Here is a 13,724-nt window from a genome sequence, read left to right as displayed (position 1 = left end):
TGCCTACCCAGAGACCACCCCGAGACGGGTTGCAGGGCCTGTAATAGGTTTAAGGCCAAAACTCTTAAGGACCGCTCCACCAAGCGTTGGGCCCACCACGCCAAGCTAGCAGCTATGGAGGCGGAGGGTACCTTCAGCGACGGCAGCGACGCCGAACTTTCGGACGGCGAGGGCACCAAGGCGTCGAAGGACAGCCGAACGCACGTCCCCGGCCTCGGAAGGTCGTCCGTCCCGGCGACTATGGGGAAGTCCCCCGGCGACAAAAGCGTTACACATACACACGCTAATCACAAAAAATCCACCCGAGATTCGACGTCGTCGAAACCTCGGAAAGAGGCACAGAAGGAGCGGTCCGAAAGGACGTCCTCTGGGCGGTCCCGGTCGAGGTCGCCGCACGACGTCAGGCAAGCCTCCACACTTGCACAGAGTGCCTCGACCATTAATATCCCGGAAGATCAATCGTCCGGAGACGAACACGACTTCCACCCCCAGCCTGCACCCCAGGAAAAGGGTACATCACTTGGGAGTAAAGAGGGGCCAGTTTCGAAGGCTAGTTTGAAAGACAGGGATTCCACCTCCGATCCTCGACGCCAGGCGTCGAAAGATAAGGGAAAGGGGAACACACACTTCCACCCACGGGGAAGGGGGTAAACAGCAAAGGAAACAACCCTTGCAGTCCTCCACTACAAAAGAACTGACCAAGTCTTCTCAGGGCCAATCCATAGAAAGTCCCAGCAAGGTCACCCCAAGCTCAAAACTCTGGTCATGCGAGGACATTGACAGAGTAATGTCAAGGATGTCTTCCTTGGCGAATTTTTTCGAAAGACACCCTGAACAACTCCTAGCTTTAAACCCTCAGGAAGATTCTCCCTCAGGGTCAGGGGACCCTATCCCCTCAAATAAAAGACCCCGGGTCGAGACACCATTTAGGCCCCATCGAGGTCCAACCCTATTCTTACCTCTTCCCTACAGACCAAGGAAACTCTTCCCTGATAGAAGGTCAGGAAATTGACACGCCAGAAGATCCTGCAGGATCAGATTATTACGGCGAAGACGAAGACGAGGATGAGCCAGAAAATAGCCCAGATATTTTCAGAATGGACTCACCAGTCGAAAGGGAAGCCCCAGTGTCTGACTCCCCAATAGATAATCAGCCCCTCCTGAATGAACTGCTCTTTCGGGCAGCTAACCACTTCCACATAGACACACAAGGTGTCCAGGAAGAAAGGGACTTTGCGGAAGAACTAATAGGGGAAAGGAAGCCAGTAGCCCAGACCATTCCCATCCTAAAATCTGTTCAACGCAGAATAGCACCATCCCTTGTCAACCCAAACCTGACAAGACCTGTAAATCCGAGAGTGGAGAAGCTGTTTAAAGCAGCCCAGTCGGACCCCCTATATATTAGAGGTCAACTTAAGCCAGACTCTCTAGTAGTAACCAACACCCGCAAAAGAGCTGGTACACCATTATCTTCCTCTGAGGCTCCCCCCGACAAAGAAAGTAAAAAACTTTATGGTTTTGGCAGGAAAGTAGCTTCCACGGCAGCCTACCAAGCCAGAATCGCGAATTCCACCACACTGTTGGCTAGCTACAACTGTCACCAGTGGGAAGAAGTGGCAGCACTAATAGACTCTGCTCCCGAACCCCTTAAAAGCCAGCTAGCTCGCATTTGTGCGGAAGGAAGGAACGTGTCAGGCTGCACTGTAAAAGCAACTCTGGACGCCGCTGACAATGCGGGTAGACTTATAGCAGAGGGGACTGTCATCAAAAGGCATGCTTGGTTGAGGCAGTCGGGATTCAAAGCAGAAACACAAGCTGCGCTCTTAGACAAACCAGTGGAAAATGATCTCCTGTTTGGGAAGGCAGTCGAGGACGCTCTAAAAAACGCTAAGGAAGAATTCGACACCCTCAAATCCCTTGGCCAGTTAACTACCAAACCACCTAACCAAAGAGGGAATGGCACTTTTCGTCGCCCCCGCGGCCAAAATTCCAATAGAGGAAATAGCTACTCCCACACCCAGGGTACACAGTGGAACACCAGCTCACAACAGTCTACCCAGGCGTATGGTAGGGGTAGTAAAAGAGGACGTGGTAGAGGCAGAGGCAGCCCCAGTAAAGGAGGAGGCACGCCTCCACCAAAGCAGTGACGCTCAGTTCAAGGTCCCTTCCCATGCAACCCCAGTAGGGGGACGAATATCAAGTTTCACCCAGGCATGGGAAGGGATAACATCCGACAGATGGGTGCTGTCAACAGTATCCAATGGGTACTGCATAGAACTACTGCAACGTCCCCTAAACCATCCTCCAAGACAAAAAGTCCACTCTTTACAACATCAGAAGATCCTCCTCGAGGAGATCGCCATTCTGCTAGAAAAGGACGCGATAGAACTCGTCCCGGGACACCAGGTAAACAAGGGTATCTATTCAACTTACTTCCTTGTGCCAAAGAAAGATTTAACAATGCGTCCAGTTTTGGACTTACGGCCTGCCAACAAGTATGTCAAGCCCCAAAAATTCCGTATGACCACACTACAAGAGGTAATCCCACTCCTAAAAAAGGGGGATTACATGGCAACCTTGGATATGAAAGATGCCTATTTTCATATTTCCATGCTCCCGGCGCACAGAAAATACTTGCGCTTCAAGGTGGACAGTCGCCACTACCAATTCAAGGTACTGCCCTTCGGGATAGCTTCTGCACCAAGGGTATTCACCAAGGTACTGGCGGTGGCAGCTGCACACCTACGCAGGGAGGCAATCCCAGTGTACCCTTATCTGGACGACTGGCTCATAACGGGGGAAACCCCAGGAATCTGCAGGTCAAACATTCAGAGGACCATCGACCTCCTCCACGAATTAGGCTTCTCCATCAACGAGAAAAAGTCAAGTCTGGTGCCAAGCACCTCAAAACAGTTTCTAGGAGCTATCCTAGATACTCAGAAAGGATTGACCTTCCCTTCGGAAGAAAGAATTCGGAACATACTTCTGCAAATTCCGCATTATCAGTCAGGTCAACAGATAACAGTACGCAAAGCTATGCGGTTACTCGGCATGATGGCGTCATGCATTTACCTGGTCCCCCATGCGCGTCTGCGCATGCGTCCCATGCAGGAATGGTTGGCGAAACAGTGGTCTCAGGCAAGTGGTCAGTGGGACGATCTAGTGGTCGTTTCGCCAACACTCGTACAGAACCTACACTGGTGGACAAGAGAGAATCTCGCAAAGGGGAAACCCTTTTACGATCCCGAAGTACAGGCAGTGGTGACGACAGATGCATGCCTGACGGGGTGGGGAGCTCACCATCTCCACCACACAGCTCAGGGTCTCTGGTCTCACTCAGTAGCCAAGAACCACATCAATCTGCTAGAGCTTCTGGCAGTATTCCGAGCGCTGCAGGCGTTCGAGCCCCATCTACTAAACTTGTCGGTGCAGATCAGGACGGACAGCACGACAGCCATGTTCTATCTGAACAAGCAAGGAGGGACTCGTTCGCCAAATCTGTCCAAGCTTGCCCAGAAAATATGGATATGGGCACTCAGACGGAACATCTTCCTGTCATCGCAACATGTTCCAGGGGAGCTCAATTCCCTAGCGGATGCTCTAAGCAGAGACTCCCTCCCAGAAGAACACGAATGGGTCCTTCACAAAGACGTAGTAGAAGATCTCTTCTCTCAGTGGGGTTTCCCCACTATAGACCTATTCGCCACAAGCGAAAACAAACAATGCCCAGGATTTGCATCCAGGTTCCCACAACCGGACTCCCAGGGGAATGCCCTGTGGATGAACTGGTCAGGGATGTTTGCGTACGCTTTCCCACCAACTCCTCTCATCAGGAAGGTGGTGTACAAGATGAACAAGGAATCGATGACGCTCATCCTAGTTGCTCCCATGTGGGCGAGACAACCATGGTTTCCACACCTACGCAGGATGGCGGTATGCGAGCCCATCAGACTCCCAGCCTGGTACAACCTTCTGTCCCAGCAACAAGGTCAAACAGTGCATCAGGAACCCAACTCTATGAACCTAGCAGCATGGCTCCTGAAGTCATAGAGTTTGGACATCTCAAATTACCACAGAGGTGTATGGACATTCTAAAAGAGTCCAGGAAACCAAATACAAGGCACTGTTACTTTGACAAGTGGAAAAGATTCGTTATCTGGTGCCAGAGTAAACAAATCAACCCGGTTGATTGCACTCCTTCCAACGTTGTAACATACATGCTCCACCTGCTGGATGCAGGGTTGGTTTTTAACTCTCTGAAAGTACACCTGGCAGCCCTCTCAGCCTACACCACATCCCATAACAAGGTTTCGTGGTGGAAAGTACCAGTGGTTAAAGCCTTCATGGAAGGAGTAAAGAGACTTCACCCTCCTATCTCGAACCCACCGCCAGGATGGGATCTCAATGTGGTGCTATCTAAGCTCATGGGGCCCCCCTTCGAACCCATGCATAAAAGTAGTCTCAAACACCTGACTTATAAAACGGCCTTCTTAGTAGCCATTACCTCCATAAGAAGGGTCAGTGAAATTCAGGCTCTGTCAGTGCAAGATCCTTTCTTTACTATCCACAAGGACAAACTGGTTTTACGCACACACCCTAGATTCTCACCAAAATTCATATCCAAGTTCCATGTAAACCAGTCCATCGAGCTTCCGGCTTTCTTCCAAAACCCACAAAGCTCAGCTGAGGTGAAACTACACACCCTAGATGTGCGTAGGGCGGTCTTATACTATGTAAATAAAACCAGACCGCTAAGGAAAACAGATCAACTGTTTGTCTCCGTAGCTACAGGCAGAGAGGGGGATCGCGTCTCTAAGGGCGCTATCTCAAAGTGGATTATCAACTGTATACAGCTGTGTTACTCTCTTTCTGAAAAAACTCTGCCTTTTACGCCAAGGGCCCACTCTACCAGAGGCATTGGGGCCACTCTGGCTTTCATTACAAATGTTCCCCTTGACACCATTTGCAAAGCAGCTACTTGGAGCTCTATTCACACTTTTACTCAGCATTACTGCATTGACACTCATTCCAAGGCAGATACACAAGTGGGACAAGCGGTTCTAAGACACCTGTTTGCTCATGACCCTTCTCACATCCCACCTCCTTCTTCTGGTACTGCTCGCTAATCTATGCACAGCATGTGATCTAAGCAGATTCCACAAGCCTCAGAAGGGATACATTACTCACCGTAATCGTATTTCTGATGCTTGTATCTGCTTAGATTCACATGCGACCCACCCTTCCTCCCCTCCGAGAGAAGGCGCATGGTTGCTTGTAGTCTTACCTTTCTGTCTATCTGCTTGGACTATCTGTACTCACGCTACTCCTCATGCTACCTCATGTCAGGAAAAACACAATCTGGGGATCCTAGACGCGTGAGGGATCATGGGTACAGGGGACGTCACACTAGGGATAGTATTACTGGCACGCCCTGTGTCGACGCCCATTTTTCGACTTCGAAAAACAAACTGTAATACTCCGCAGCTTCCACTAGATGTCGGCCTATGCACAGCATGTGAATCTAAGCAGATACAAGCATCAGAAATACGATTACGGTGAGTAATGTATCCCATATACATTGCGTTTGTGGGTTATGAAATCGAAAAAGAATATATTGATAAATGTCATTATTCAAAAAACTATACACTCATATCAATATCAAAATGATTACAAGGGATAGAACACCTACAATATCAATTAATCCATTCGGCTACCTACACACTACTGCAAGGCCTAAAGCTAAATCCGGACACTTGACTCACCCGTGGCGGAATGTGGACGAATAGAGTGGGAATAGCGTTTTCGCGCAATTTCTGTGTCGTTCGCCATTTATTCTTCTTTGTTACCCAAGATGTTGTGTACATGTCCAAGGAAAAGTGCCGGCTGCAGATGCGGTATCGATCACCCCTCTTGTCCTCTAAGACTTGTTGGACTCTACTTTCCAGCTCATCCAGTGGATATCCGCAATGTCTGACCCATTCTCTTATTCGATCAACAGTTTTCGGGAATACATGCATTGTAGTGCCTTCAGATTTAGCATGGGTCTTCGAAGGGCAACCTCTAATCGAACAGGCAGGCATTGTTGATAAATCTGAAAAGTAAATATCGACATTATTATACAATCTTCAAGAATAAAGATTTGATACAAAAGTAAATGAATCATACAATGATCAATGCAAGGTTTGTTTTGGGCGCAGGAACTATACCAGTTAATTATGTGTGGCTTAGTATTTGCATAAGTTGCAGAAATGTATAAATGATGTGACTAAAAACTGAACATGTGACTCATCCCTTGGATGTTCTGTATTGCACGAGAAGGAAACATGCTTACATTATAGACTGGACCCCCGAAAGTTGCAATTCGATGACAATAGACACAGATGAAAATAAATAGATCTATTGATAGCATAGCATAGCAATGGAAACTCAAGTCAATAGCAATGAGACCAATGACCAATGAACCTAGCACTATTGTGTACTCAACTCGTAAATAGATAGAAATTTAAAAATCTGCGAAATATGACTAGGATACATGGCCTTACCCTGACCAACAAACAGTTGGATTCAGCAAGCAGAGCAGTATTTTGCAGGAGAATAGGTGGGTGGCCACGGGTAGCACACTGATGGGTTTGCTCTAAGCGGTCACAGAAGAACACGGATAGCACGACGACAAGCAGATTAGCGTAGATCTCAGTGGTTGCCAGGTATCACGTTCAGGAGTTGATTTGCAAAGCACAAAGATGTTCTCATGAGACATATCAAGTGGTTTATAAAGTATTAGAAACAGGGGTGTGTTTGTGAATGAATGACGTATGTATGTTGTGGTTTTAGGGGGGCGGCCTGCTTCAAGGGGAGGCCTGGCTGGAGACACGGGTTCTGAGGAGGCCATGTGACCGATGGCCCCTCGGCGTGGGACACCTTTTGAAGTGCACATGTAGTTTGGCACCTTGGCCGTTTGCGCCCCTGACAGCCCCCCATGCCAGCGGGCATCCACCGGCGCGAACCGCCTTTGATACAGGGGGTGGGATGGATGGGCCTGGGGCGTGCAGATAAGGCACAGGAAGGCTGCTGAATGGAGACACACTTATGTGGATTGCAGGGGGGCGGCCTGCTTCAAGGGGAGGCCTGGCTGGAGACACGGGGTCTGAGGAGGCCATGTGACCGATGGCCCCTTGGCGTGGGACACCTTTTGAAGTGCACATGCATTTGGCTCCTTGGCCGTTTGCGCCCCTGACAGCCCCCCATGCCAGCGCGCATCCACTAGTGCGAACCGCCTTTATATCAATATATAGTATATCGCCTTTATATCAATGATAGTATATCGTGCTTATCAATAACAAATGCCACATACCAGAGATTCTTGTGAGCACAGACCCACACTTCAACCGGTGTATTATAGTGGTCAAGACCCTAAGGCCTGTATAATCCAATGGTAATTGTTAGTATAGATATGTGTGACTTTTATAGAGACATAACCTACTGAAAGACTTTGAACAAGTGTTATTTAGTGCATGCATTATCGAGAATATGTTATGTTAGCTTAGATAGATAGTGACCACCCTGCTTCACAGCGACCAGACCTTCACCCATTCGGAGCACAGATGTCTGACGCCCATCCTTGAATGGAGACACACTTGATTCATTTAAAAAATCAAGACAACCGCTGTTAAAATATATGTGGTGTTTTATTTTGTATCTTATTTTCATGACACAAAAATACAAGACTTTAAAGATTATACAGGTCAGGTTGCAGCACAGCGAGAGAAAATCCCCTGTACTGACCGCTGTCACTCGGGAACGTTTCTCTAATGGCACGAACGGCACAGGCGGGTATCACTCTTCGAACGCGGTGTCCAAGCCTCCCGTGAAGCCACCATGTAAAGGAACGATCGGCCACCAGCCTGTACCACCTGTGAAAAGGAATGAAACAAACTGTTTTTAAATGACCAAGATAAGTTTAATAAACGTTTGTTGTCAATGACAATACTTGTAACTAATGGCATTTTACACAGACAAATGCTATCTAGACAATGCACACTATTGAACGACTTACATGCGTTACAATGATATGTAGATGTAATTTTGGATATAGTAGAAGAACATGAAATAGGAGTGGCATGACAAGCAGAGTATACTTACTCGTTACTCGGATTACGAGGACGAACAGTTGCGCGAAGTTCATGCATAAGCACCATCATTATTCTCAACACGGCCTGTGTGAGGCAGGCTGCCCTGAAGTCTGGAAGCTCGGTGATGCATTGCGGTCGTGGCTCGCCTTCCGAAATGTAGGCCAGGCATCCCGAGTTTTCTAGGCAGCAGCAGTTCTCGTCCTCAGTTGGCATTAGCTCGCATCGATTGCATGTGCACCAGGTGGAGACGTAGTCCATTCGACTAGGCCCAAGCTCTTTATCTGTTGATTCGTCCTGCCAACTGCCGTCCGAATCCCCATCGTTTTCGCGTGCTTCCCTTTCCAGTAGTTCCTCCTCGGTATACTCGGGCTCGTACATTTAGGGCATTATTGTAGCCATTGTGTGTTAAACAAACTAAAATAATTTATAGCGGTGGTACTGGTATCTGTTCACACGGGCTACAAGCGGTGAAGGTAGCTAACCAGAGCACTGAAACGAGTCACAGAATACTCAAAGCAACACAGAGAGGAATGGAATCGAAAATCTGCTGCTGTGTGTTGTGAAACGGTCTGTTTAGTTATTGAGGAAAGAGGCGTCCTGCCATTTCCATGGCGACACGTCATTAGCTGAAGCGCAGCGAATGTTGACACGAGACGTGCTTTGGCGTTGGGAAATGGGCGGTACGAGTCTGCTGATGACAGGCTCAGGGGCGGGGGAATTGATTTAGTGCCGCAAAAGCAGGTCAGCCAGGGAGATCGGGGAAAAGATAGGATTATCAGAAAATGGCGGCTCCATGGTGCTTGTTTTCGCGTGCGTTTAATGGACGAAAACTCGGGTAAGGTCCATAGGAAAGTTTTCTAAAATCGAGCCACTTAGGCTTAAAAAAACATGGCCGACCCGTAGGGACAATAACATTTTTTACTAGACCATGCCTTTAAGTTGATACATTTCGGCTGCACTTACATTTGCCCTTGTGGCCACACATACTCATTCAATGTTAAATATAATTCATAATGCCCTGTAAATCCTCCAAGTCGTTAAGAAAGATAGCACATAACTCTGGGTGATCGTGTTTAATCATCCTAAAGAAACTATACAATAAATGAACTGCTTCATGGGTTCAAGTGGCTTATCAGGGGGCACATTTCAGGTATACCTCTATCATCCTCCTACGTTAGATCTAGTGAGAGACATCTTTATAGTATGTATATTATCTTTAGTATATATGTATAGTATCTTTATGGGTATCCTCCTTCCTGGAGTACAGAAACTCCAAAGTCACCTGGGGTGGACACTCTACCAGCTCTAATCCGGTAAACTGTGGCGTCCCCCAGGGAGTTACCTTCTCCTTCCTACTCTTCAACTTATACATCTGATATCTCTGCACCCTTCTTTCTCAGATGGGGATCTACTTCACTAACTTCGCAGATGAACAACAACTGATCTTGGAACTATGCTGTGACCATACATTAGATAATAACAGATTATCAGCCATCTACAACGCCATCGAGAATTGGATGAAAGTTCACTGGATGTGCCTAAACGGTTCCAAAACTGAACTCATGACCTTTGGAGTGAAAATAGCCCTACAAAACCTAGGCTCAGCCTACTCATCTTTCAATATAAAAGACTCTAGCATCACGGTCACAATTAAGGTCAAAACACTCTGCATTTATCTGCAATCCTCATTAGGAGCTGAGGCACAGGTTGCATACCTAAAAAAGAACTGCCAGTATTACCAGAGGCTACTAGGCCGTATTAGGCCCTTCTTGAACACCAAAAACAGTGCCACCATTGCCAGAGCCACTATCCTGTCACAATTGGATTATGGCAACGCACTGCTATTAGGATCCAGCAATAGTTGCATTAAGCAATGTCAAATAATCCAAAATAATGCAGTTAGATCCATCACAGGGAAATCTAAACGAGAACACATAACAAAAGACAGAATTGACCTCCACTGGCTCGCCTTAAAGGAGTGTGTTAGTTTCAAATCCCTGACAATGGTCCATTGCTGCCTATATGGCACTGTTCCAGCTTACCTTAAAAAGGAATTTAAATGGTATGAACCAAGCCGCAGCCTAAGATCGGCTAAACAAGGCCTACTTGAACCTGGGTATGCTAGAACAAAAACAATTGGCCTGGGTAGGGCCTTCCCCATTAAGGCTATCTCTCTCTGGAATGAGCTACCATGCAACCTCAGGTTAGAAAGCAACCTCCACTCATTCAAAAAACAGCTGAAAACCACCCTTTTTAGGCAAACTGACTCCTAACTTCCGACACTTTCTTGAGCCCATCCTTTCTTCTCTTCCTGTTTAGTCCCGTGACTCTGTCCTTGTGTGCTTGTCGCGCCCTGATGCTTGCGAGCTTCGGCGCGTTATAAATATATAAATTAAATTAATTAAAATAAATGTTAGTACAAAAACAGATATATGGCTACCATGGTCAGTCGGGGTTGGGGTGAGCTGGGATACTACCTGGTCAGAGGGCACACAGGTGGTACATCAAAAAGGCGGTGGGATGAGAGGCTTGTTGCCCATATATCTTTAACCAGAGTCTGGGGGTGTGGAACAAGTTTATGGTGCTATTGTGGGTCTGGGGGAGGGTGGATACTTGGTGCAGGCTCAGCGGAAGGGTGTGGGTTTACATTTATAATATCACATCATCGGTAAAACAAGGGTATTTAGATGTCAGCCCGGTCTGGGGACGGAGGAAGGTGAGGGCTGAGTATGCAGCGCTGCAGGAGAAGGGAGAGGGAGCCCTGTGGCCTCTGTCCGATCTACTTTGCTGGGTTACATACAAATCATTAGAATGTGAGGTAGAATTAGACTAGTGTGGTCACAGGTACAATTACTAATATGCGAACTATGATCATAATATAAATTACATGTTTACGGTTAAAATGAGCACCATGTTACAAAGTAAATTCTATCTACAACAGCCTTGTGGTTTTACCATCTTGCATTATGTACATTTAGAACTGTATGCAAGTTGAGCATGTGAACACATATATACTTAAAAAGCCAGTGAGCATCTGGGTGGTGTACCTTGTATTATATCAAACAAGTAAATTGACATATCATACATTAGAGTGAGTGTCTTTCAAAGGACAAGATCTGTTAAAGACATATAACCAATAGCTGTATGTGCAGTAAGAATAGTTAAAAATCTTCTTGTTTCGTTTCTTAGAATCAGCCCCTTCATACATTCCTACAGGAGGGGATTCATAACCTTTACAGATGGCTTATCAGTGTGGGTGAAACGGGATGGCACACATGTGGGAGATCTGTTATCTGTTACTTTGAAAGGGAGAGCGAGGTTGGGGGGGTTAACCAATGCATATGTCATAAATGTGGGGTCTTCAAGGGGACAGAACGTGTGTGGAGATGAATTGTTTTTCTCTGGCCCCAGCTTCCTCCTGGTCATTTGCAGGTTAGTGATGGACTGTGGAAGGCGAAAGATACAGTGTGTGTCTTGTAGCTTGTTTGCGCCTGGTCTCCCGTGGGAACAGGCCTACTGCAGGGACGCAGAGGGGAGGAGGGTGAGTGAAGTGACTGGGCTGCTGTGCGCGATCTGGAGGGGAGAGCTGCAACCCTGCAGGCCACGTGTGTCATGAGGTCTGAGTTGATGTGTACAAAATGTAGTCTGAGTGTGGCCCAAAAATGGGGTTCTAAGTCTCGTCCTTCTGACTTAGTGCAGTCATATGGGTCAACCCGCAGCCATCCCCCATCCCTGGCAACAGGCGCATGGGTGGCCGCTGGACGAATCACAGTCTGCAGATAGATAGGAATGGAGGGGAGGGGGACTTGAAGACCTTTTCTCCCATACACCTTTCCTTGTGGTTCCTGTTTTATCAAAACTAATAAAAACGTAATTTACACAACAAAAAAAAACCTTCTTATGTTTTTCTTACAGCTTCAGTCTGTCCTTCCAGGGCACCATCTGCTCCTCAGTGCTGCTCACAAACGGAAACCAGGAAGCAGCGAGAGGTTCCTGGTTTCTGTATGTAAGATGTGAGGAAACCAAGGGAAAATGGGTTGGAACTGAACATGGCAAGTGACATGTGCCACATGTCATGGTCAGCTCCAATGCCAACCCCTACTGAGCACCTCACCGGCCCAGCCTTCACCCTGATGGGTGAGGATTGGGCCGGGGATCCCCCTGACCTGGTGTGGAAGGTCATTTCTTTTATTGTTTTAAATAATTGGGGTCGCAAGGGAGTCTCCAGGAGTGGCAAACTGTGACCCCTGGCAACCCCCAAATGACATCCCTGCACAACAGCCACTAGATGGTGCACTAGATGGTGCACTATGCATATCATAGAAATCTAAAACCAATACAAGCTGCATGTTGGGCAAGGCCTCTCTGGTGGGAGTCCCCTCCCCTGATGGACTGAGACCCGCCCCCTCTCTTTTGGTGGTCTGAGAAACTTGTCATGTGAGCAGAGAGAACTTTCACATTTCCAGTGGTTGTCTCATCAGAGACTTTCCCCCTTAATGTGGTGGTCAGAGAGATACCTTTTTTACAAGTTCCCTCCACCCTTTCCCAACTCTCTGTGTGCTGGTTTGTCAGAGATTTTGTAGAACTGACCTTCCTTAGATTCACATGCTCTGCAACCTCTTCTCCAGTGCTGCTGGATGATATTTAGTGACTGGAAGAATGATCACCTTGAGATAGTCTTAGCCTCTCTCATGACAGTATCTGGGAGGCTCCTGTTCATATTATCGTTTTTCAATGATTTTAGCTAAACTTGTTTAGTGCTGATCATCTGCGTGTCTTCTTTCCACAGAGCAAAGTGCGTGGTCCTGTTAGTGGCAGTCCAGACAGCATGGGAACATCACGTTTGGCCGTCCCCAGCCAGCTCTTGTCACAGCCACCCATGCTCCCATCCAGCATAGAACCAGACTCAATGAAAAAAAGGTGAGGCAGTGCAATAGGCACAGCTCCAACTATCAGTGGTGGAAAGATTCATAAGCCAATATACCTGTTGTAATGTATCTAATGTTAATCGGCCACATGTGAATGCTAGTGTGAGTAGAAGGTAATAGTTTAATAATGATTACTTGTATGACTAAACTGTGACAAAATTCTGAAGTTTTGTGTGAGGTTCGATATAACTCGAGAAAGGGGGAAAACCTGGAGTTTGAGCTAGTTGTTTGTCCTATATAAGACCCAAAACATGGTTCATAACGGTATGCTGTGGTTAAAACAAGCACAGTTTGGTTGTTTTAAATTTGGCCAACTGATTTTAGTTGAAGCAACCATATATATATATATATATATATGTGTATTTACACATGTATGTTTGGGTTGGGGCGGAGGGGTGGTGTAGGATGGTGGAATGGGTGGACCCCTATAACAGAAAATTAAAAAAGAGGTAGACAACGATAGTCAACCAAATTTCAATCAACCTAACAGTGGTCGGTTTGAACACATAGAACCGTACATAACTAATATTAATAGGAAAGCGAGGAGAGAAGCAGAAATGGAACTACAGTAGTGTGAATGACTTGATCCATGTACTCCCGATAGTACTCATGTAAATAATTGACCCTTTTTGTTCCCCATGCACTGCTGATGGTACCCGTATGAATG

At 46.9% G+C, this 13,724-nt stretch overlaps 1 protein-coding gene across 1 annotated transcript in view; it reads left to right on the top strand.

Annotated features, from left to right (window-relative positions):
* IKBKB (inhibitor of nuclear factor kappa B kinase subunit beta) overlaps positions 1-13,724 on the top strand; it is a 1,202,582-nt gene that overhangs the window by 1,066,890 nt on the left and 121,968 nt on the right. The window contains exon 20 of the mRNA XM_069617660.1: positions 12,919-13,049. Coding sequence (XP_069473761.1) covers positions 12,919-13,049 — 131 coding nt within the window. The remainder of the gene's footprint in view (positions 1-12,918; positions 13,050-13,724) is intronic.

The sequence above is a fragment of the Ambystoma mexicanum genome, chromosome 10, assembly GCF_040938575.1.
Source record: "Ambystoma mexicanum isolate Mex_15411 chromosome 10, UKY_AmexF1_1, whole genome shotgun sequence".
Taxonomy (NCBI): Eukaryota; Metazoa; Chordata; class Amphibia; order Caudata; family Ambystomatidae; genus Ambystoma; species Ambystoma mexicanum.
This window is presented reverse-complemented; position numbering and strand designations above follow the sequence as displayed.